The sequence below is a fragment of the Canis lupus genome, chromosome 1 (assembly GCF_011100685.1).
Source record: "Canis lupus familiaris isolate Mischka breed German Shepherd chromosome 1, alternate assembly UU_Cfam_GSD_1.0, whole genome shotgun sequence".
Taxonomy (NCBI): Eukaryota; Metazoa; Chordata; class Mammalia; order Carnivora; family Canidae; genus Canis; species Canis lupus.
This window is the reverse complement of record NC_049222.1, coordinates 119261823-119285489: the sequence shown is the minus strand read 5'-3', so window position 1 is coordinate 119285489 and position 23667 is coordinate 119261823. Positions and strand designations below refer to the sequence as shown.

General features: G+C 59.8%; 1 protein-coding gene across 5 annotated transcripts; it reads left to right on the top strand.

Annotated features, from left to right (window-relative positions):
- The first annotated feature begins 7616 nt into the window (after positions 1-7616).
- KCTD15 (potassium channel tetramerization domain containing 15) lies at positions 7617-22517 on the top strand. 5 transcript variants are annotated; one of them, XM_038529431.1, is made up of 7 exons: positions 7617-7747; positions 9441-9540; positions 11108-11200; positions 11843-12018; positions 16977-17121; positions 19540-19845; positions 21030-22517. In XM_038529431.1, exons 3-7 carry the CDS (start codon positions 11135-11137, stop codon positions 21186-21188), a joined length of 852 nt encoding a protein of 283 aa, XP_038385359.1. In that variant the 5' UTR covers positions 7617-7747; positions 9441-9540; positions 11108-11134; the 3' UTR covers positions 21189-22517. The 5 variants fall into 5 exon arrangements, with proteins under 5 accessions (XP_038385359.1, XP_038385360.1, XP_038385363.1 ...); XM_038529432.1 differs by having other exon boundaries at positions 7624-7747; positions 9444-9540; XM_038529435.1 differs by lacking the exon at positions 7617-7747 and adding an exon at positions 8816-8831.
- Positions 22518-23667: the final 1150 nt, after the last annotated feature.

The window sequence follows — 23667 nt, the reverse complement described above, 5'->3', positions numbered from 1 at the left end:
GAGGGAGGAGGGGGGAGAAGAGGGGAAGAGGATGTAGGAGAAAAGGAGAGAGGGTAGGAAGGAGAGGGAAGGCGGAAGGGAAAAGGAAGAGTGGACATCATCCAGGCAGACACTTGCCAGGCAATGCCTCTTCCAAAAGCAGCCTGGTGGGAGGTGAGAGGTGGGAGGTGACAGGTGAGAGGTGGAGTCTTCCCTCCCCTCCGAGGTGGTCAGAAACCACTGTTTCCAGAAAATGCATCAAAGACCCAATTCCAGCAGGAGAGGCCCCCGGGGGCCCTTGGCGTCCAAGACACAGAAGAGCCTGTGGAGGGAGGGGGAGGGAGGGGGTGCGGAAGGAAGTGGAGGCCTCCTGTGGATCAAAGGAGTGACAAGTGAGGGCACCGGCCATGCCCAGTAGTGTGACAAAAGTGACTGGGAAAAACAAAACGCAAGATGGTACACGTTGGATGTCATTTATGCAAAAGTTCAAACGGAACACAAATGCTATCATTGTTTATAAACATATTCGTATGTTGCCAAAAGTATAAGAATGTGCTGGGGAATGTTTTCGCTAAGGGGGGGGGGGGGAGAAGGAAGGGATGGGGCTGGTCCGTATCATTTCATTTGATTTTTAAAACCGGAATCTGAAGCGAATACTCAAAATGCTAACATTTGTGAAATCTGGGTGGGGGTATACGGGTGTCTGTTAGGTTATTTTCTGTATTTTGAAACACATGGTGGGGGAAAGACGGGCCGTGGGATCACTAGGAGTGGTTTGGTGCGGTAGCTTAAAAGCTGTACACATGGGCATGTTTGCACGTGTGACTCTGTGTGTCTTATGTGCGTGTGTGCTGCGTGTCCCTTTGTGTGCGCCACTTGCGTGTGAGCACGTGTGCATCTGCATATCCACGCGCCTGTTTCTGTGCGACTGTATGTTTCTGTGACTGTGTGTGTCTGCAACGGCGCCTGTGGCTGTGTTTGTGTGTGTCTTTGTGCATATCTGTGTGAGTCGGTGCAATTGCGTGTGTCTGTGTGTGCTTGTGCATCTTTGTGTGTATGAATGGGAAGCCTGGCTGAGCAAACACCGAATCATGGACACATTTCTCCCTGGGAAAAAGAGACAGGATTTTGGCTTCCCCTTCATACATTTTTCCTCTGTGTGTGTGTGTGTGTGTGTGTGCACATGCATGAGTGCACGCGTGCGCACGCACACAGGTGGGTTTGTTTTTTGGTGTTTTTTTTTTTTTTTTACAATGATCATGTATTCCCTTATTAAAATTTCAATACTTTGAAAAGACAGTGAAGACTTTCACAGTTTGAAAAATGAAAAGAATTTGCCAGGAGATCGTTGATGCCCTCCAGGGCTCCACTTTGGTTCCCTGGGCCCCAACCTGGTGGGGTGGATTCCATCTCTCCCCAAGGGCCCTGAGGACAGAAGAGCCCGAGGACACTTCCTAGCTCCACCCCCGGGGGCATGGCCCAAAGCGAGCAGGACATTTCTCTGAAGTCTTGTGCCTTATCTTTAAATGTTAGGCAACTTTTACATTCTCCTCTTTAATGCATACATGTTTATCTTAATTATACAATCACGAGGTTTTAACCCCCAAATCTTGGAGTCAAGGGGCCATGGAAGGGGACTCCCTCTCACTCACCTTCTCCAGATCCTGTGCAGCCCCTGTGGGTGCGCGCCTAGCCAACCGCAACTGGAGTCAGGGTGAGGGTGTAACCACCGTCCACCGGAGGCCCTTGGAGAGGAGGCCCTTGGAGAGGAGGCGGCCCTTGCAGAGTCGACTGGAAGCAGCAGCTAACCACCATCCTCTCAAGAGCGAGGACACTGGGCTGGGCCAAGTTCTCCGCCCCTGCCTTCACGTTCTCCCAGTGACCCGTCAGCTCGTCAGCTCGGTACTACCACTGCCCTCTTGTTACACGGGAGGATACTGAGACTCCGAGAGATTGAGCCCAAGGTCACCCAGCTGGACTCAGTCTTCCAAGTTCATGCAGGGCACGGTCTCCCGACCGGATAGGCCCAAAGAGAAGGAATTGCCCGTGACACGGAAGAAGGTGGGTGTTCCAAGCTTCTGGGCCCAGCCAGGAGCCCGGGGCAGGGTGTCTGACGGAGCAAAGGCTGCTTTCCCCACCGTCTCCACTGTTTTACCCTTGGACCTGTGCAAATACATCTGCAAGGCCCTTTGTGTGGTGAGCCCAGGGCCACTTCAGTGGTCACTCGGACGGAGGCCAAGTGGCAGCCACACAAAGTAATTAAGGGGCAAGATTTGGCATTTAGAGCTGTTCCCTCAGGAATACAGATTAGGCTTACATTGATTCGGCGACCTGGAGAATCCTAGAGAAGGCCTCAGTGCTCCCCCCCCCCCTGGGACTGCAAGAGCTTTCTAGAAATCTTTTCCATGTGTTGCAGCCCTGAGGGTTGCTGTTGTGCTTTTCCCCAGTATTGGGTGCCAGGCCTGTGGGGAGACCCACTGCTCTACTGAACCACAGGAGCTGCTCAGGGAACAAGGAATGGCCTCATCCCTCACACCCTAACGGCCTGCTGGGAGGACCTCCGGACATTACGAACACAGCTGGAAAGAAGAATGAGACCTGGGAGGAACCCAAAGGTGAGGAGGGCAGGGGGCCTGGGCCCAGCTGCCCGGCCTGGCTGCCTGGAGGTAGCCACGCTCTACTAGGCCGCCTCTGTGTTTGGGTCTGGTCTCCTGGGACCCCAGGAGGACCTGGAGGGGGATGGCTGTTCCAAGCTTCGCTGTAGGTGCCTTTAGGGTTTGGGGCCTCTCCTCATTCTTTAGCTCCTACCTTCCTTCCAGCTCAGCGTGGTGTGGGCCCCAGCCCCCAGAACCAAGTCCTTTCTCTCCCCACTGCCCGTGGACTGTGCTCACCATCCGCCTTCCTCCCCAGGGCTCAGGGGAGCAACTCTGGCCCCAGGGGGCAAGGGCTAAACCTGATTAGTCCAAGGTAACCCCCTTCCCAGGGATTGACTTGTACGTTGGCCAATGAGATCGTTTCCCTGCTCTCCATGCTGCCCAGGCAGGTGTGAAGCTTTGGGCTACAGGAGTCTTGAGACCAGAGAGGAACTGGTGTGAGGACAGGCCAATGTGTGGAGGACCGCAGAGGCAAGTGGAGGGAACCTGGGTCCTCGGATACTCTGCGAAAGCCACTCAGCCTCCACTTGCCATTATGGGAGAGAATTAACTCCTCTCACCTCGAAGGTATGGTTATTTGCACCCATGTTCACATAGATCCTTTGAGAATCGAGAATAAAAAAAAAAAAACCCACTGAAACTTCCCTTGGACAAAAGGCTCAAATGCAGAGTGTTGAGCAATTTGGGGTGGGATGGGGGGCGCTCCTTGTCCCCCAGAGGCCATCCACGGGTCACCCCTATGTAAGAACGCCTGATCAGGAGATGTGAGTCTTGTGTCATTACTGTCACCCCGATGCTGCCTCTTGGGGAACGCAGGTTGGTTGGGTTATGAGCAGAACACCAGGGCTACAGGCGGAAGGCGGGATGAGGAGATCTGTAGCACCCAGAGCTGTCCCCGAATCTGTCCCACCAGAACCGGTCACTGGGCCTGCTGCTGGGGACTGGGCGGAGCTCCACGAGACCTGGCTGGTCTCATTTTATTCGCTTCAAGGACAGGAAGGGGCAATCTGCACCCCTGCCCCCCACTGCCACCCCTCGGACGGGACCGGTCCTCTGTTCTCCCAGGATGGGTCCCCCGCTGACAGAAGCCCCAGTGTGCAGTGGGGGTACGTGGCAGCTCTATCTAAGAGTCGCACATTCCAGCTCTCCAGGTTCTCGAGGTTCCGACCCGGAGGGATTTCTGGGGTGGAGGCCACGTGGATGTCAGACGGGTCTCTGGGGCCAGGCCGGCTGCACCCTATCCTGGTCGGGGGCCGTCTCTGAGCCTTGACGACGTGGGCACAGACCTAGGAGAGCCAGACTTTCAGCCCAGGGGGCCTGGGGTTGGGGGAGGAGACAGCCCTGCTGTAACACCCCAGCATCCCCCCCCTACCCCCACCCCCCCTGGTGCAGCAGCTGTGTCTCAGCCTGTTCATCTGCCCGCTGTCTGATGGGAGCCTTCCTGAGAAGGCAGTTAGTCCGGCAGATTCTGGGATCTCATTTTGAGCTCATTTTACTACTCGAGGTCCTCATTTCTAACCACGTTTGTCACCATTGTCTGCAAACAGCGAGGACAAAGTACACCATCACAACGGAAGCCACTACGAGGCATCTGGAGACCAAGGTCCTGTCGACAGCACCTGTGTGCAGGGCTTGGGACCCACGCCACGCTTCCCGTAAGCACCTGCGGAGGGGCTGTGGCCTCAAAGCCAACACAGGTTTGAACCCACTTTTTCAAATATGAGCCGTAATGGCTTAAGCTCCAGTCAAATCTACTGATAAAGCAAGTTACATTCGGATTAGCCTCACATCCAATTTTGTCTCTCGGACCACAGTTAACGAAACAAGATGTATTTCCCAAGATGTTTCAACATGTTTTCAGTCCTAATTATACATCTGCAATTAAAAAAGAAAAAAAGAACAGCCTCACCATTGCATTATCTACCACAGATCATTAAATGCCTATCACAATCCATGCCCAAGTCTCTCAATGTAAAAGATGGTTGACATTTAGCCAGGAACTTTTAAAACACTTGAGGATAAATTATGACCCAAACTTACTCTTCTTAACGACAGGTATAAAGTTCAGCTCTTTAATAAAAGGATTCAGGAATATGAAAACAAAGTTCCCAGCAATATTAAGGAAATAAAGGTCCTGCAAAATGGTCAGTTCTTGTTTCGATTAAGTTGTGCATTTTTAATAGAGTTGGTATAAAGTGAAACTCTTAAAAAAACACGCAGGAATTTAGAATAAAGTGGAATCATCCTATTTTCAGGGTCACCAGTACCACAGTGAGATTTGTCTCTTAAACAATGACACTTAGTATCTCTGTAGTTCCATGAATACTTTTGAAGTGTCATATTAAAACCAATCTCATGGCCTTGAGGCAAAGAGAAGCAATTAGTCTTGGAGTTGTGAATAAATAAAAATCCATTTATACACCCGTCCTTGACATGTACCTTGCAAATCTTAGAAACTTCATCTAGTGGGAAAAGAAATGTTAAATCATGAATACCAATACTAATCACATCACCATGTGGCTTCCTAAAACAGTTTGGTTCATACCAATCTTTTAAGTATGAATTTATATGTAGATATTCATCCATGATGAACACAAAACAAAGCCATTCTGGCTGACGCCTAGGAAGAGGGGGTTGATGAGGGATGCTAGGGCCACAAGGGCCATGACAAGCAGGTTTTCCGCGAGCCTGGTGCATTTTTCCTCTTGCTCCCCTACTCTCAAGCACTCACAGGCCTGGAAATGGGGTCGGTACCCACACCCTGCTCCATCTGTGGGTCCCACCCTGCCAGTATTTAAGGGAGGACTCGGGAGGTCACAGTATTTGGACTCTTGCTTCACTTCCCATCTGGGTCCATTCCTTCGGTGCTGGGTGGGGTGAGTGTAGATGGGGGCTTTGCTGTGCCCGAGCCCCCGCGCAGCCCTGGAGCCACTGGGGCAGTCGGCCACCTGGGCCACCTCGCAGAGCACACCTCCCGGGCCCGGGCTGGCTTGGGCTGGCCTGGGCTGGCCTGGCCACAGCGCAGAGAGCAGAGAGTGGTGCTGTGAGGCCAGAGCTGGGAGCCAGAAGCCCGGCGGCGCCAGGGCGTGGGGAGCTGAGTGGGCAGCCCGTGGGCCGCGCTGGAGCCGCCACCGCGCAGATCCCTGACCTACTTCCAGGCCCCCTTTCAGTTCTAGGAGCCGCCAAAAATCCATAAATTAAGGAAATTAACTGATGGGGCCTGCGGCATCTTTGTAAGCTATTTAAATCTATAAATTTACAACATCTTCTGCATATATCAAGTAATTGAACTAACTGCGGGGATGTGACTTTAATGAGAAAATTTCCCCCTTCTCCTGCAGTTCGAGCTCTAAAATAAATAAATAAATAGAACCTCCCCTTAGGAAGGAAAGTTCCTGCTTTATTCCCGCGTGGAGAAGTTACAGAAGCGCCGGCCGGGCGCCCTCGCCACGCGCGAGGTGAAGGGAAGGGAAGGGAAGGGAAGGGAAGCAGGCCCCGACTCGGTGCTTCTGCCACCAGCGCCCGCGCCCCGGGTAGGCCCCGAGCGCCCCCCACACCCCCACCCCCCACGAGCGAGGCCGCTAGAGGGCGTCGCGGGCCGGCGGGGGCGCGGGGGGGCCGCGGTGCCGCCGAGGGGAGCGCGCCCGCCCCGCAGCCGAGCCTGCCGGGGGCCCGGGCGTCCCCGGAGCCGGACGGGGGCGCAGCGCAGGCCGCGCGCGCTGGAGACTCGGCGCTCGGTTTCCAAGGAGTCGGGAAATGGAGAGGAGGGGGGCGGGCGGGGCGCTCGGGGAGGGGGGGCAGGAGGAAGGGGGCAGGCGGGGGAGGGGGAGGGGGAGGGGAGGGGCCGCCGCCCCGCGGAGCTGGGAGGGGCGCCCCGGGCAGTGCCGGCCGCCGCCGCGCCGCGCTGCGCTCGGGAAGGAAATGGCGCGTCTGGCCGCGGGCTGCCGGCCGGGCCCCCCCCGCCCCCCGGAGCCGACCGCGTGTCCGCAGACGTCACGGCGGAGGGGCAGCCCGGGCCGAGCCCCGCGGGGGGAGGCCGCGCGGGGGGAGGGGCGGCCCCGGGCCCCGGCCCCCCGCCCCCGGCCCCGCCGCAGCCCCGGCCCGGCCGCCTCGCCGCCCAGCGGCTCCCCAAGTCCCGCCCCTGCCCCCGGGCGCCGCGGCGGCGGCTGCTCTCCTCTTTGTAACCGAAGAGTCAAGAAATGTGAGAAACGTGCCCTGTGTTACTTATTTGGGAGCCGAAAATTTATGCCCAGCTGAAAGCGCCCGGGGAAATATTACATCAGATGAAATGACAATGATTAAAATCAGCTTCTCCCCCGCCCCCTCCCGAGCCCGGAGGAGGCCCGGGCGCCGCGTGGCCGGCCGGCGGGGGGCGGGGGGCGCGGGGCGCGGGGGGCGCGGGGGGCGCGGGGGCCCGGGCGCGGCGCTCCCGGGAGGGTCCTGGCGGAGGCCGCGGCGGGCGGGCGGGCGGGCGCGGGCTCCGGGAGAGGCGGGCGGGATCGCCGGGCGAGAGGAGGGGACGCGGCGCATTCGTGTCGCCGAGCGCGGCAGGCGCGGGCGCGCGGAGCTAATTGCGACTCTAATCCTCTGCCCCGCGGCGCAGCCGAGCCCCGAGCCAGGAGTCGCCGCGCGCTCCCGCTCGCGCCCGCCGCGCCGGCAACTGGAGCCGGTCGCTGCCCTCGCGTCCGGGCTCGGCCGCCGCGGGGCGCGCGCCACGGCCCGGGGCGGGGGGCTGGCTCTCTCGCCAGCCATCCAGGAAGGCCGCTGGAGGGAGAGGAGGAGGAGAGGCGGCGGGAGCGGCGGGAGGGCGGCCGGAGCGCGGCGCGAGGAGGAGGCGGCGGCGGCGGCGGCGGCGGCGAGGAGGGAGGAGGCGAGGGGAGGGCGGGGAGGGGAGGCCCCGGCGCGCCGCGCCGCGAGGGGCCGCGCGAAGCGGGGGCCGGGGCGGGAGGGGTGGGTGGGGGGAGGGTTGGGGGCGAGAGAGAAAGTAACTCCAGGACGAGACCGGAGCGACCCGCGCGGCGAGCACAGGCGGCGAGGCTGCGCCCGAGACCGGCGGCTGCGGGGGGCGGGGGCTGCGCCCGGGCCCGAGCCCGATCCGCCGCTCCGGCTCCGAGGTAAGCCCCGCGCGGGCCGCCCCCGCCCGGCGCCGCGCACCCCTGTCCCCAAAGTGGCGGCGACGCCGCGAAAGTCGCTCGCCCGGGGTTTGCACCTGGGTGGGGGCGGCCGCTTTGTCCGGGGGCCGGGCGGCGGGGGCCGGCGGCGCGGGGGCACCCGGCACAAAGGCCTGGCGCGGGAGGGGGCTGCCCACGTGGGCTGGCCCGGGCCCCGGCGGACCCTCCCCACGCGGGCGGGCGCCGAGCTCCTGCCGCGCGGGGCGGGGTGTGCGTGTGCGTGTGTGTGTGTGTGTGTGTGTGCGCGCGCGGCGGGGGGGGTTGCAGGTCCGGGCGCTCGGGCCTCAGTGCAGAGCCGAGCGCCCTGCAGGGCCAGCGAGTTTCCGGGGTCAGAACCGGGCTCACGCCGCTGGGGCTTCGGGGCGCACAGGGCCCGGCTTGGCGCCCAAATCGGAAAAAGTCTCTAACGGGACAGACGTGCGTCCTCGGACGCCCACCCGGCGAGTCCGAGCGGGGCGGGAGGGGCCGGCGAGCTGGTGGTGGCCCCGGGCGCGCGGGGTCGCGGGGGGCGGGGGGCCGCTGGGCCGCGCCGGGGCTGCCCTGCCCGCGGGGACCCCCTGACCCGGGCGCGCGCGCGGGGCGCACACCGGCGGACGCCCCTCTCCCGTGGCCCAAACGCCTTTCCGCCCTCCCGCGCCCCCCACCTCGACTGCAGAAAGATGAGCTTCAAGTTTTCACTCCGTGTCTCAAATGTGCACGAAGGAATTTAACTGCACGAGTGAATAACAGCATTAGTTTCAATTAATTTTTTTTTTTAAATCCCGGCAACAATAAACTTTGAGAACAAAAGCGCTTTTACGTCCTTAATTAGGCGAGCTTCCCATCTGTGGTCTCTAAGTGTCTGCCTCTTGATTTAACTTTGTCCTCCGCCCCGCCCCCGCCGCGCACCCCTCCCCGCCCTGCCGGGCACCTCGGGTTCCGCGGCCGCCCCCGCCCCGCGGCGCCGCGGGCCTCGGCCCAGGCGGCTCTGGCCGCCCCGAAGTTCACACCGGCCGGCGGGCTCCGCGGCGGGGCTGGCGCGCACCAGGTGGCATGCCCGCCCCCCGCCCCCCGCCCCCCTGCTCCGGGCCGCCCTCCCCCTGCACCCCCACCCCCGGCCCATGCTGCAGGCCCCTGGCACTCGTGCCCGCAGGCGGGCGCCCAGGGCGCAGAGCTGAAGGGAGCTCGCGAGGCGCCTTCTGTTTACCTTTTATGGTTAAAATAACAGCTTAGCAAAGAAGCGACTTCACGAAGAAGCGATTTAGTGAAATCGTCTCAAGCTGCCGCAGCTCAGCCAGTTTAATCACCCCCAGAGAGCTGAACAACTGCGAGCACAATGGGACACAAAATCATTTTGTGTGTAAATGAGCGTGGCATTCTGCTCGGGCGGGCGGGGCTCGGCGGCGGCGGCGGCGGCGGCCACGGGACCGGGGCTCCCACCGCAGCTCAGAGAAGCAGGTCAATCCCCAGCCAGCGTGGAAGCCCGCAGGCCCCGAGCACGCTGCGCCGCCGAGGGCCCTGCAACAGGCGGTGTGGGCGAGCCCGGGGAGGGCCGGGGCGCGCTGGGGCTGGGTCGTGGGGTCGTGGGTTTGCTGGTGGTGGTGAAGGAATGAACTTGTGTCTCTGACTGCACCCACTTTTGTGCTTCTGACCTCAGCAGTGGTGTCGGGGGAAAGGTGCATTGTCCAGCACAGATGCGTTGGCCGGAGACTGCGCCGGAGGTTCTGGTGGAGGCGTAAAGCCTGGGGCTTCCAATGGTGAGTTCCTGGTTTGCCGTGAACATCAGGTCGTGCTTGTGATGGAAACAGAGGCTGGATGAGAACGGGACCGAAGAGCTTTTGTGATGGGTACTTGGTGTTAAATGTCACTCGAGTGGTGTCCTGGTAGTTGGGAAAACATTGCGCAGTCGGCCTTGATAGAATTTCCATCGGAATTCCTTGGAGCAGTTTATCCTGGTGTGGCTTTCCTTCTGGCTCCTCCCCCAGTGGAGCCTCCCAGGGCAGGAAAACCCATCCTGAGATCTGTTTTGGTTTCTCAGAACTTCCTTGAGATAAGTGACCTGCTTTGCTTTTCTGAGCTGGCCAGAAGTCAGGGATGCCGCAAGCGGCAGACCCTGAGTAGCCCCCCAGCGAGAGTATAAGTGAAACGTCACCGTCTCATGGCACCCCCACCCCCACCCCAGGTTCATGTCAGGGAACTTGCCAGGACACAGAAGGCAGAGCAAAGCCAAGGAGAGTAACCTTACTTAAACTGGCAGGATCGATGCTCATTGGACCTTGGTCCATGTTTTAAAACTGGATGTTGAATTTCAAGGCACAAAGTCAAACCCGAGAGAGAGAAGTCCAGGTGAGGCCGGTGGGAGTCAGCGTGTGTGGGGATATGGGTGTGAGGGTGGGGGTGCTCACTGTGCCCCAGGAGACAGCCTCCAGTCAATGCAAGGGGCTGCACAGACCCCCACCCCTCCTGCAGTGTCCTAGGGTGGCTTCTAGCTACTGAGGGACAGTCTTATTTCAGTTGCTGGTTGTGGCATAGAGCAAAGTCGCAAGTGCCTGGGGGGGAGCAGGAGAGAGGGTCCATTTGCCGAGCTGCTGTCTTGTTTCCTTCTGGCCAGCTCTCCAATGCCTTGGGCCGTGTGATCCTGAGGGGATCTGGAATTCATTAGGCACAGATAAGACCATTCTGCGGGGCTGGGGAGAAACTGCAGAGGTGTGGGCTAGGCAAACAAAGACAAGTTTCCTCTCTTAGGCACCCCAGGGAAGAGGTGGCCTCCTAAGTGACTTCCCCTCTTCTGCCAAAAGAGGCTTCTGCGTGTCTGGCCATTCACAGACTGCATCTTAACACGGTGGAGGTGGTGTTCGGAGAGGTTCCCGGGCTCCCCAGCCCGTGGAGGGTGGGGGATCCCTGAGCTGTGGTCCACGGGGCTCTCTGCTGATGCAAGAGGAGACATGCTTGGTAATGTGACTCTGAACCAAAATACCAGGGAAATCAGATTTGTTCTGAAACATTTTGGGGCAATAATGGTGAGCATATGCTTCAGCACTGTCATTAACCGAATTAGCAGACATGGAGCTGCCCAGAAAACACGTGTGTGAGCGTGTGTGTGTGTGTGTGTGTGTGCGCGCACGTGTGCATGCATGAACTGCTCCGGCTTTGGGGCGTGGGGACAGGGTAGTGGCGGGTGGAATCCGGAGAGGGCTGTGTGCTATGGGGTCCCAGACAGCGTAGGCGGGAAGGATGCTTGCAAGCATCTCCGACGCTGGGAGACCCAGCACGCAGGACTGCTGAGGAGTAAAAGCCCTGTGGTTTTGTCGGTGCTCCCCACAGATACTCTGGGCAGCGATGGAAGCCTAGATGCCTCACCGCAAGGAGCGGCCGAGCGGGTCCTCGCTTCACGCCCACGGCAGCGCCGGCACCGCGGTGAGAGCCAGCAGGGTGGGCTGGGCAGCGGCCGGGGGCCCCCTCCTGGTCCTCTTCCCCAGCGCCTGCCTGCCCACCGGCCGCCCTTGCTCGCAGCCTCCGCATCCAAGGGATGGCTGTTGACTGGCTGTGCGGATTATGTATTTTTTTTGAAACAAAAATGCTCTTAATTTGATGTGAAATTTACTACATGTATAAAACTCAACGCCTTAGGTGCTGAGGAAGTCACTAATTTAGAGGTGTCTCGTTACTGAGACAAACTTGCAAAAAACCCCTGAATCCCAATTCACAAATTGGTGATTCGTTTGTCAGGGGATATTTCACATCTAACACATAAGCCCGCGACCTTTAATTAGAATTTTGCAGTTTGTTTTATGCCCCCGGAGGCTGACACCTTGAAATTTTTTTTTTCCTGATTTCTTATTGCTAATAAGCATCTTTCTTTTCCCCCTCTGGTACTTTGAAGAAAATGATGCAAATACACTTAATTACAGTGGTGGCCATAATTTGTCAGCTGAATATGTGATCAGGCCCCAGCAGAAGTGATCTGATTAGATCTGTGATCACGTTGGCAATAAAGGGGAGTGAGTGCACAGCTCCGTCGTGGAGAAACTCTTGTTTTCGCCTTGTTTCCATCTCCAGGAGGGAGGAAGCATGTCCCGGTTGTCTCTTACCCGGTCGCCTGTGTCTCCCCTGGCCGCCCAGGGCATCCCACTGCCAGCCCAGCTCACCAAGTCCAATGCGCCCGTGCATATCGATGTGGGTGGCCACATGTACACCAGCAGCCTGGCCACGCTCACCAAGTACCCCGACTCCAGGTAAGAGCCAAGCCCCTGGTAGCACCAGGCGTGCAGTGGTTCCCGGCAGCATCGCCAGCCTGCTGCCACCAGTGGGGTCCGTGCCCTCCGCCAGCCTGCGTGCGGGCTCTCCAGGGCCCACCTGCTCCCCCAGACTGGGGGCACTGGGGTTCGGGAGGACCGAGTCTGCCCCTCGAAAGATGCTTTAGACAGGAACTTGCGACCCTGGGTTGGTGGCGCTGAAAGTGCTAGGTGGAGTTCCTGACCCGCCGGCCGAAGCCCCCTATTCGGAGCCAGCCCCACCTGGCCAGCAGCCGGCTGGGAAGCCCGAGGACCTTCAGGTTCCTCTGGACTGAGACCCAGGCCTGGCCTTTGCAGAGGACCGTTTGTGAGCCATGCTGCATACTCCTTGGGATCGTGTTAGAGAGAAGTACTTAATCCTATTTCCTACTCTAACCCTCGGTTAAGGACACAAGGAGAGGGAGGAGTGGGAGTTACAATTTGCCATCTTTGTCTGTTGGAGTGGCCCCTGCTAGATCCTGCGGGGTAGCAGCAGGCTCCCTTGTGCCCCGGGGAGGCAGGGTGGCGGGGAGGGGTGGCGAGGGGGGAGGGGGAGAGCTGCAGTGACTAGCTAGGAATGTCAGGGTGTTCAGGCTGTGGATAAGCATGAGCCTCAGACCCCCCTCAGCAGATGAAGTGTCTCTGACCAGGAGCCTCCCAACAGGGCACCTTGCTCTCTGCCCAGCTCCCCGGAGCTCCTGACTCCTGAGCCCATTTGTGGGAGGTGCCAGGCGTGTCCGGCTCCCCTGCTCCTGCCGCTTGGGCATGGCCCTCCCAGGGGCAGACCCGGTTTCCTGTTGGCATAGCAGCAGGGCTGCCCAGAGGTGGGATGGCCTCCAAGCATCTCCTGGAGGTGACGCAGTGTGCTGCTCGCAGAGCCCACGACCGCTTGCTCCTGGCACAGCGAGGCAGCCACCACCCGGGGCTGAGCAGCAGGAGGGCCGGGGCTGCGGGGTCTCGCCCTTGTTCTATACATTTAAAAAAACAAGAGGAGTTAATTAATCCCCCAGACACCGAGGGATCATCTCTGGGAAGCTTTTTTGTCAGTCTGCCTTGTCGCTGGGGTGGTGGCTCACTGCAGAGCATCCGTAGCGCATGGTACCTTGTTGAGAGCCGGGGCGGAGCTGGGAGCAAGTGCTGGAGGTGGATAGAGCGTCCAGATCGGAATCTGGGGAGCCTGGGGTACAGATGGCAGCTGGGACTTCATCCCTCAGCCCCACAGAGGCGAGGCCTGGGGCACTTGTGAACTTGGGGGCCTTGCGGGGCCGGCAGCCGTGAGGCCACAGCAGCAGGGCCGGCCTGTGCGCTCGCCGGCAGAGCTCTGTCTAGGATGGGAGATGGATTCTGCTTATTTAATTTCAATTTTGCCTTCTGCGGCATTCCCGAGTTGTTTGAGATAGATCATCCCTTAATCGGTTGACGACGTTTGTGAGTGAAATTCATAAAACCCTTGCCCACAACCTCTCTGAAGAGTGTTTCTTGAAATCAGACACTTGCCTTTCTAGAGTAATCACAGCTCAGGCCTGCGGGGAGTGGCTGCCTCATTCTTGTCTTCGGGCTGCCGCCTGGGATGGGCAAGGACAGGGGCAGCCCTCCCCTCTCATACCCGCAGTGCAGCTCATCTTTGCCCATCATCCTGCTCTGCGGCGGGGCAGGCCCTCTGGGGAGCCGAGCGCCCTGTGGCCCCGTGATGGGGCATGTGGGACCCTCGGGGGGCAGGATATGCCCAGAGGGGGCAGGCCGTCTGGGGCTCTGAGATGAATCTGTCATGCTTGCCTGGATGGCTTCTGACTCAGGGGAGAGCTGCTCCCTAGGCCTAAAGCTTTGGCCCAGAGACCAAGGGGTGGTGGGACCTGTAGGACAGTCAGGGGACAGTGGGTCAGGCCGGGCCTGGGAAGTGGGTTGGACAGCTGTGCTGGCAAGAGCCCCACAGCTCTCTCTCATCCTTCTTTAATTGAATCATTAATATTTTTTTTTTTAAAAAGTCTTTTCACCAATTCCGGAAACCAAGATCAATCCCTTACCCATGGCACTGATGTTTGAGTCACCAAGAGATGAACGAGTAAGAGTGCTAAGGTCACCCCAGGGGACTTCGGGATTTCAGGAAAGTCCCGCCCTGGGCAGTGCCGTGAGGCCAGGGGGCTGGTGTCCCACAGCCTTGGGACCCTGCACCCGCAGGACTATGCCCGGGCTTCTGGTTCTTGGCTCATCGGGGTGACTCCAACACCGGGGCAGGTGCGGCCACCAGCTGGCTCAGGCACAGCCATCAGCCTGTGCCCAGAAAGAGCAGAGCACGGCTGCCCCAGGGCTGGAAGTGGACGCCCCAGGGCTGCTACCTCGCCTGTCCCTGCCGGACATCCATTAGCTGCTGCCATCACGGCCCCAAGGTGGTGTCCACACTGGATGTGGGAAGCAGCAAATTAAGCCAGGAGCTTCAGAACTAATAAAACCTTCCACTGAACCATCCAGGAAATTGGAGCCAAAGCTTTTTTTTTTTTTTTTTTTAAAAAAAAGGAGACCCCTGTCAGCTGGGATCAGAACTGGCTGGATTATTCTGAGAAGGACTTCCAGAAGTTGCTGTCCCACACCCTGCAGCCTCTCTCAGAGGGTGGCCCAGGGAAGGAGCTGGCTCTCGAGACCCTGCAAGTAGGGAGGGGAAGGATGAGGAGAGTCCTTTTTGCGGCAGTTGTCCTAACCTGCCCTCAATTTACCTCCTCCGTAGCCTCAGACCTGAGGGTGGGAAAGGCCTTTGTCCTTCAAATGGATACCGATGGTAATATCTAGAACACGTCTTAAAATAAGGCAGGTTGAGAACCTTCTAGCATCTGACCAATAAAACAACCTAGAACCCAGGCAGCCCTAGAATGTGGGTGGCCCCAGGGGTCCCCTAGACCAACGGGGTGGTGTGGAGCTCCAGCCAGCCCTGGCATCAGAGACATCTGCAAGGTACCCAGGCCTAGAACGTTACTTGCCGCACAGAGTGTTTGAGCTCAGCCAGGAAGCGGGGACAAGGTTCCACAGGCTTGTGGAGGCTTCGGACCGGCTAGCTTGCCTACGAATGTGGCTTTTCCTTCCTCCTGCTGGTGTGACATGTGGGGCTTCGGCCAAGGATGGCCTGTGGGACCCGGCAGCCTTGCTTAGTCCCATCTGCGCCTGGGGCCCTTCATGGCCCTCATTCTGCATGTCCCAAGCTCCGCAGAGGCCAGGTCTTAGGGGCTCCGGCAGCTGGAAGCGGCCTTGGAGCCCACTAGGCTTTCCAGCAGGGGCTGCGTTCCCCAGGCCTGGGAGGGTGACAGGGCTCAGGGGCCTTGGGAGTCCGGAGATGAGTTGTGTCTGGGTGACTGCAGTACTGGTTCCACGGGTCTGGGCCTCTCCACACCTCATCCTGGACTCTGAGCTGCTCACGCCCATCCATGAGGCAGCCTTGCCCTTTATATGGCCCCGCTGGGACAGGGGCTCAGCCGTGGCCCCAGAGTGAGAAGAGGTGGCTGCGTGGCTACCGCAGGCCAGGGCAGGCCCTTGTGGCCGGTGCCTTGAGCGTGCCAGGCCACCAGACCGGAGGACAGTATAGACGGGAGGACCTGAGACGCTTTGGGGACTCTCACCCCTCAGTATCTACCCAACTCATGTGCTCTGAGGACCAGTGACTTGGAACGGACGGAGGACCGGGCTGTTGGTGGAGAAGGGAGCATCCCTGGAGGGTCCTTGTGGGTGCAGACAGGGTCAGTCCCAGACAGAGCCACCCCTCTCCCAGGCGGTGCACATAAGCTGTCGCCGTGCCAGGGTGTTGCTGGTGTGTGGCTATGCCTGCTGAAGGGTATCTGGAGGTGCTGTCACTCACGGCACCCCGCCAACCTCCCACCTGTTCCTGAATCAAGCTCTTGGCCGTCCCCGCCCCTCCTTGGGGCTCCTCACTGTCCACAGCTGAGCCAAAAGGGGCCGGCTGCCCTGGCCCTGGGGCCAGGGGTCCTCCTCCCTGGAATGGACAGGGACAGGCATCGGGGGCTCCCCACGAGCTTCCTGCAGGTCCTGTGTTTCTGTCAGAACCACTGCCCTTCAGAGGACAGGGTGCTGGGATGGGACGTCTCTCCCCTGCCAGGTGTGCACACCTACTTCTGCACGTGAATACACCGGCGTCTGGGGACATACCGGGTGCGTGTATGTGCATAGGCTGTGGTGCATGTGTACATGCTCACACCACAGCTTGTGTGCAGGCACACTGTAGAGTGTGCGTGTGTGTGTGCACACATGCTATCCCTCCCGCCTGCCTCTCTTCCTCCCCTAGGGCTCCCCGAGTGAGTGGCTCTGCGTGGTCTGTCTATGAGTTTGTCAGCCTACACAGCTGTGTCTCGGTGGTTCTCATTGGCTGGCATGTCCTTTTCCTGGGTGTGTCTGGGTCTGCCCGCGATTCGTGTGTGGCAGGGGAGGGGACCGTGTGATCTTGAGCCTGTTGCCCAAGTGTGTCGCCTCTGATGCTCATTCATGTGGGTTGGGTGAGGTGGATGTGTGTGACCCGAGACTGACGTGCCCGGTTTACGTGCGTTCACTGGGCGTGAGGCTGTGGGCTGGGGTATCTGCTGGTCGGTAGGAGTTTTCTGGGCGGGTGTGCCTGGCAAAGGTTTGTGTGTGGGGGGCGAGGAGGCTGTGTCTGCGTGTCACTCTAGTTTTCCGGGCCGGTAGTGTGTCGGCGGGCAGGTGCACGCGGCCAGGTGTGTGTGTCTCTCTGGCTGTGGCTTGTGAGTGTAGGCCGGGTGTGCAGCATGTGCCAGTGTCCTCTGTGACTGGGACCTGACCGCCCTGGGGGTATGCAGACACCTGCGGGGCCTGGCAGGGGCCTAGTTACCCAGGGAAGGCCCCCTTGCCCCTCCGGTGGGGCAGGTGACTGGCCCTTCCATCACCCCTGCTCCCCCCTCTCCCAGAATAAGCCGCCTCTTCAATGGCACCGAGCCCATCGTCCTGGACAGTCTGAAGCAACATTACTTCATCGACCGGGACGGGGAGATTTTCCGCTATGTCCTGAGCTTCCTGCGGACGTCAAAACTGCTGCTCCCGGATGACTTCAAGGTAAGTCGGCCGCCAGCCGCTCCCCTGCGCTGCCTGTGCGGTGGCATTACACAGGGGACGCTGTGACTTAATAAATGGACCCACGGTCGTCATGGCAACCATAAAAAGTTAAACGATGAAGCCGAGGGCTAAATCAGTTTTTCTAAACTAATTTTGTTTTCTCACATTTTTAGCTTATTTATCAGGGTGTAACAACAATTAAGCGGCCGCGCGTACCCCATCTCGTTTGCCGTGTTGAGGGACGGTTGTGGGCCAGAGTTACACACGGAGTTACAGAGTTCCTACATCTGTTGCTTGTGGGCACTTGGCAGGGGAAACCCTGACCCAAGCCAAATACCCTTTAAACAAAAGGCTGCCCCCAGGTCTGGGGGGCGGGGGGTGCCTGTCCAGGGTGGCTGACCTGGTTCCGAGAGGCCTGCCTCCTCGTGGGGCCCGGCCACGGCATGGGGAGTGGGGGGTCCCGGGGGAACGAAGCTCAGGCCTGGCTCAAGCCGGCAGATGTCCTTCCTTCCTGCACCCGGAGGACCCGTGGCGCTGGTGCTGTTTTGTCCTCCATCCAACTGATACCGGGTGCCAACAACCAGAGTCAGGCCAGAGATACAGTGAAATACAGGGCCGACGTGGGTCCTGTCCCCATAGCGCTTACGATCTAGTGAGATGACAGGTGTTGAACAAAGAAAAAAAAATAGAAATGCACGAGTTCCCGGGGTGGGGGGCAAATGTTTCATAGACGTAGAGAGCGAGGTGAAGGGGAACCATGGGGAGCCTGGCCCCGGGGGGTTTGGGGGGAACGATGATGCTTATCTGGGTGGTGAAAGAGGAACGGGGGAAACAAGCTTGAAGGCCAAGAAGCTTGGTACCTTCCAGAACCAGACAGAAGCTGTTGGCCTGGGACAGTGTGTGTAGGGGGAGGGGGCTGCTGGTCGAGGTGGGACCTAGGCGGCCTGCGTGGCATTCGGCGTTTTACCCTGAATGCAGTGCAAGGGTTGTGAGCAGGGAGTGACATCGGGTTTGCAAGTCAGAAGGACAGCGCTGGCTGCTGTGTGGGCAAGGGTGCAGTTGGGGTGAGGGGTGGGAGCGGGAGGCCGAGGGAGGTTTCCTGAGGCCTTGGTCCAGGTGGGAGACCATGAAGATAGAGCAAAGTGGCAGATGAGGTTTATGTTTAGGAGCTGGCCACGGAAGGCCACGGTGTGGACCAGTCGGAGGTGGGGGGACTCTCAAGGCTGCCTCCTGGCCTTTGGCTTGGGTCCTGAGTCCGTGCATGGAGGCCCAGGCGTGGAACAGGCTCGAGGGAGCGTTGCACCTCACTCCTGCAGGGATTTGGTGTTGGGGGCATCGCATGGGGATGTTCTGGGCTGTACAGAAAAACGCGTGCAGATATCATTTAAAACCTTGGGAGTGGATGAGAGTGGACGCCCAGGACGGAGCCCTGAGGAACCCCATCAGAGGGACAGGGTGGGTCCCTGACAGATGACAGGTCCGGGTAGGGGCTAGAGCTTGGGCTTCCCTCAGAGCAGTTCCAGAGGCTGGGGCCAACAGGTGGAAGGGACCGAGGGCCTGTGGGGCTGGGCCCTGCGTGGGGGTTGGGCCCCCCTGCCTTCCCCCCAGGGGTCCTCAGGCTCACCAGCCAGCCTTGAGGTGAGCCCCAGTGAGTGCCCCAAGCCCTGGGGCCTAAGCTACTCAGAGCCAGGGCAAGTATGGGTATGCATGTGTTTAGGGGACAGTTGCTGGGAACGTGCCAGCCTGGGAGTGGGCTGCCTGGAGGTGGCCTCCCCACCTCCCTGACACCTCCTCACTCGGCCTGCTAGGGCAGGGTGGGCCTGGCACTTGGCACATTTTGTCATCCCTTAGACCTCACCCTCCTCTCTGAGCTGGGTGTTTATGTCTCTTTTGTAGACAGGGAAACTGAGGCTCTGAGAAGGTCAGTAACTGACGATCAGAGGCCTCAGGGCTGGTAGATGGGGTGCCAAAGATCCCACCCAGGCAGGTCTGCTTTGCTGCCCTGCTGGGCCCTGAGCTCCTCGGGGGCAGATGGCGATGCTGTTGCCCTGTGCCTGGCCCAGCCTCTCGTGTCTGGGCTTCTAAGAAGGTGTAGGCACGGCCTCGGGCTCTCCTAGCCCAGCCCCCTGGTCTTTCCAGAGGCCTCTCGCTGCTCCAGGGACTCGAGCCCAGATGGACGAGCGCAAGGTATCTGGCACAGGTGCACACCAGCTGCTGCCTTGGGGTGAAGGCTAGACTCCCGGGGCTCGCACACAGTCACCTGAGCCCGTTGCCCCGTCTGTGCCAGGGGCACGGCCATCCAGGGTCGCACCGAGCCCCGGGGGCCGCACGGAACTGCCCGGGCAGGCGGGGTGCGTGGGGGGCCGGGGTCGGCAGGCGCAGCCCCCAGCCGCTGCCCTGCCCTGTGCGCCCCCGCAGGACTTCAGCCTGCTGTACGAGGAGGCCCGCTACTACCAGCTGCAGCCCATGGTGCGGGAGCTGGAGCGCTGGCAGCAGGAGCAGGAGCAGCGCCGCCGCAGCCGCGCCTGTGACTGCCTGGTGGTGCGGGTCACGCCGGACTTGGGGGAGCGGATTGCGCTCAGCGGCGAGAAGGCCCTCATCGAGGAGGTCTTCCCCGAGACCGGCGACGTCATGTGCAACTCCGTCAACGCCGGCTGGAACCAGGACCCCACGCACGTCATCCGCTTCCCGCTCAACGGCTACTGCAGGCTCAACTCGGTGCAGGTGAGGGCTGCGTAGGTGAGGGCTGGGCCCGCCGCGCCCCTGCCTCCCCGCCCGCGGCCCTGGGGCAGCAGGGATAGGTGGACGGAGGCGTGGCCCCCGACGGTGAAGCCCTCCGTGCCATCTTACAGGAAAGGCAACAATGTGTCGATGCATAATTTATGTCCCGCTCATAATTAAATGATGGCGCCTGGGGGACGGACTTAAAAAAATTGATCTGTGCTTTTTTTTTTTTTTTTTAACCGAAAGGATGTTCTATAAAAATGGCCCAGAGTATTTTCAACAAAGTGTGCTTCACTTGGCACCCAGAGTCTGCCTTTCGAGTCAGATTAAACCCGGGCCATAGGAGCGGAGGGTCAGGCGCTGAGCGAAGGTGGCCCGGAGCCCCCTTGCCCACCCCCTGACCCGCAGCCGCAGGCACCCGGGCCGCCGCCCGGAGCAGGCCTTCCTCAGACGGGGCTCAGAGCTGGGGGGGCCCCGGAGGGATGGGGCCTATGCTACACCAGCGCTTGCAGACCCAGGAGCAGACTCCTCCTGATTCAGGCTTAGGGGCGGAGTGGACACTGGGGCGCAAAGGCCTCCCCCTCCCCACCCACGCACACGTGCCATAGGCTGTCAGTCAGAACTTGCGAGGCCTGGGACACAGGTGTCAGCCACGGTGACGGGACCCCCCTCCCCTCGCCCCCACAGAGGCACAAACCCACGTGGACATGGAGGCCTGTAGAGACTCAGAAGCCGAGGGGCCTCCTCCTCCTCCCCACCCCGAGTTCCCTTGAGCTGATGGGCCCCCAGGCCTCAAACCATCTGGGACTCACAGCTCAGGGAAGCAGGTGGCTGCCCAGAGGCCGCAGGCAGGGTCTCTATTATTGAGTCGGGCCTCAGTGAGGCGGGGGAGGGAGGCAGGTTATGCCCTGGAGAAGAGAGAAGGGGCCCGAAGTCTCTTTCTGCCTCTGGGTCAAGGCTGTGGACTCCTGAGAGTGGGGAGGGCAGCGGGGGCGAGGTCGCCTTCCCAGGTTTGGTCACCCAGGGGGACCCGGGGCCTGGCTGCACCTGTCCTTCCTGTGGTTGCCCACCCGGTGGTTCTGCAGGGTGGTCACTGTCATGAGGTCTTAACAGGACATCTCACGGCCCGCGAGGCCACGACCCTTGCAGCTGCACGCGGCTGACCCTTCTTTCTCCCCCGGCAGGTCCTGGAGAGGCTGTTCCAGAGGGGCTTCAGCGTGGCCGCGTCCTGTGGGGGTGGCGTGGACTCCTCCCAGTTCAGCGAGTACGTGCTCTGCCGGGAGGAGCGGCGGCCGCAGCCCACCCCCACCGCGGTCCGGATAAAGCAGGAGCCCTTGGACTAGGCCCTGCCTCAGTGCCCACCCGAGGCCGTGTGGCCCTGGGGACGCCCCAGGGACCTGGAGACAGTGCCGGGGAGTTGTGCCTCGGCCTGCTTAGCAGTGGGCGTGAGACCGAGGGTGGGGCTGGAGGGCCCGGAGCCGGCCCAGGAGCCCCAGGTACCGTGGCCGCAGAGCGCGGGGTGCCGGAGGTGTGCCCGCTGAAGGACTGTGGATGTGACCCAAAGATGCCGCGGTGGGGACAGCACCCCAGACCCTTGGGCTCACCAGCCCGGCGCAGCGGAGGCCCCCGGGCCCACTCCAGAGGAGCCGATCGTCCTTCTCCACGCGTGGCAGACTGGTGGGGCTCCTTGCGTCACAGATGGCTTATTTTTCTACAGTATTTAAGATGGAAGTAACTAACTGCACAAGCCAGAGAGGCCAGCAGGGACCAACGCTTCTTCATCTGGTGCTCAGTTCTCCACTGGCCGTGCAGCACACCCCCGTGGCAGGGGAGCTCTGGGGTGCGGGGGCCCAGGTACCCGCACGGTAGGGGCTTGGAAACTTGTGGCCCCTGTGCCAGAGACAGATGCAAGAATGGAGATGCTGTAGGAGCTGAAGCAGGGCCCCCCCGGGGACGGGGCTGCCGGGAGGAGGGCTCTGGGGGTGTGGGGGATGGATGGCTCTGGAACCATCTGAGACCCCCACCTTTGCTGCCACCCAGGGTGCCGGCCACACTTGGTGAGCCACCTGACCTACTAATGCCCAGGGGCTTCCAGTCCTGTCTGAGTGTCCTCACACCTGCGCTTCTGCAGAAGTCTCTCCCCGTCCGGACCAGCCACGGGGCCACACTGCATCCTTACCTCAGGAATGGGCCCCCTGGTGAAGGGGCCCATGTGTCAGCAGCATCCTCTGGGTACCCAGCTCAGGAAGCCGTCCCCAGCTCCGATTTTCCCACACTAATATGCACACTGAATTTGAATGAAACTGTTACACGAGCCTGCCTGCCGCTCAGACAGGGACACAAGGCGTACCTGGGGCTCCAGGCTCCGGATTCCAACAAGGACTGGCCCCGAGGGGTCCCCCCAGACCCACTCCCTCCCAGACGACAGGCGCAAAGACGCCCCCCCCCACCCCCGTCCCGGCCTTGTCACCCTTCCTGCGCGCTGGCTCCACCCGGGGGTGGGGGGGAATCTTGGAGGGGCGCCCCAGCCGGCCCCGCGCTGTGTACGATGCCTGTAGACTTGTATATGACTCCTTTAATATTGTAAAGATGCCGATGTACAATTGTCGTGTGTTTGTGTAAACACATTACGTTCCTAGTTCCTGCCATAAATGATGCTATAAAGCGAACGACTCAGGCTCCGTCCTGTGCAGTAGCGGCAGCCGGATCCCACACGCCACGCAGTGCAGAGGTGGGGGGGGGGTGGAGTTTGGGGACTGGGATCCCCGATCACGAAGAATGAGACGACTTCCCAACCCCCTGCAGCCGTAGCTGGGGGAGGAGGCAGGGGCAGGGTCCTGAGCGGGCCATTATTTATTGCGTTTGGGTGCGCTGTGCCCTGTCCACTCTGGGCAGCACAGATTCTGAATTCTGATTCACATCCCCTAACCAGATGCCGTATGGGGGAAAGCAGACAGGTGTCCGGGGCTTTTGAACCCAGTCTTAAAGTGTTTGAGATTTTTTTCCCTCCTTGGCTCTGGGTTGAGGTTGGCATCGTCTTAGAGCCCCACAAAGTGGTACAAGGGGGCCATCCATGGCTCGGGCCAGCCAGGGGTACTTGCAGGCCCCAGCATGAGACCCGCAGGTCACCAGTGCGCCTCTTTCCAGGGGTAGGCTTCCCGTCTTAATGAGTCTGTGTTTTTCCTCAAAGCCCTTATGGTTCTAACCCACGAGGCCCCTTTTACATGCCTGGTAAGGGGCACCAGCTTCAACCTGCCTGCAGGACGGGAGCACAGAATGGCCTCATCCCGTCGGAGGCCACAAAGCAGATGCCATCCGCCCTACAATCTAATTTGCCGGCCGGACTTGCTAGCCGCCTCTGCTTAGCAACGCGCCTACGGTCGGCACATCTGCATTTTGGCATCAGAGGTTCACGTCTGAGAGGGGGAGAAAGCGTTGTGTTTATTAGAAAGGAAGTCTTGTGAAAACAGCTCAGTGCTGCGTGCATTTTTGGATTTTTCTGGTATGATAGCCAGGATGGTTGCTGGAGATTCCCTAACATTTTCAGGCAAATGATCTTTTTTGCAAACTAAACCATTGTGCTGGAAAAGAAAAACAAAAAGAGTAACCACCTTAACTGAATGTTACTCCTATTTAGTAGTTAAGTAAAAAAAGGGAAGTAGATGTTACATAAATTGGGAAATCTCTGAATCTGTAGAGATATACTGTGCTCCCATAGTAATGCTAAAATTCTAATATATATAGTCCCCATGAACGGCACAAATTATCGATTCCTTTAAGACATTTTTATACTTCCGGAATGACTATGTTGTAAGGAAGCTT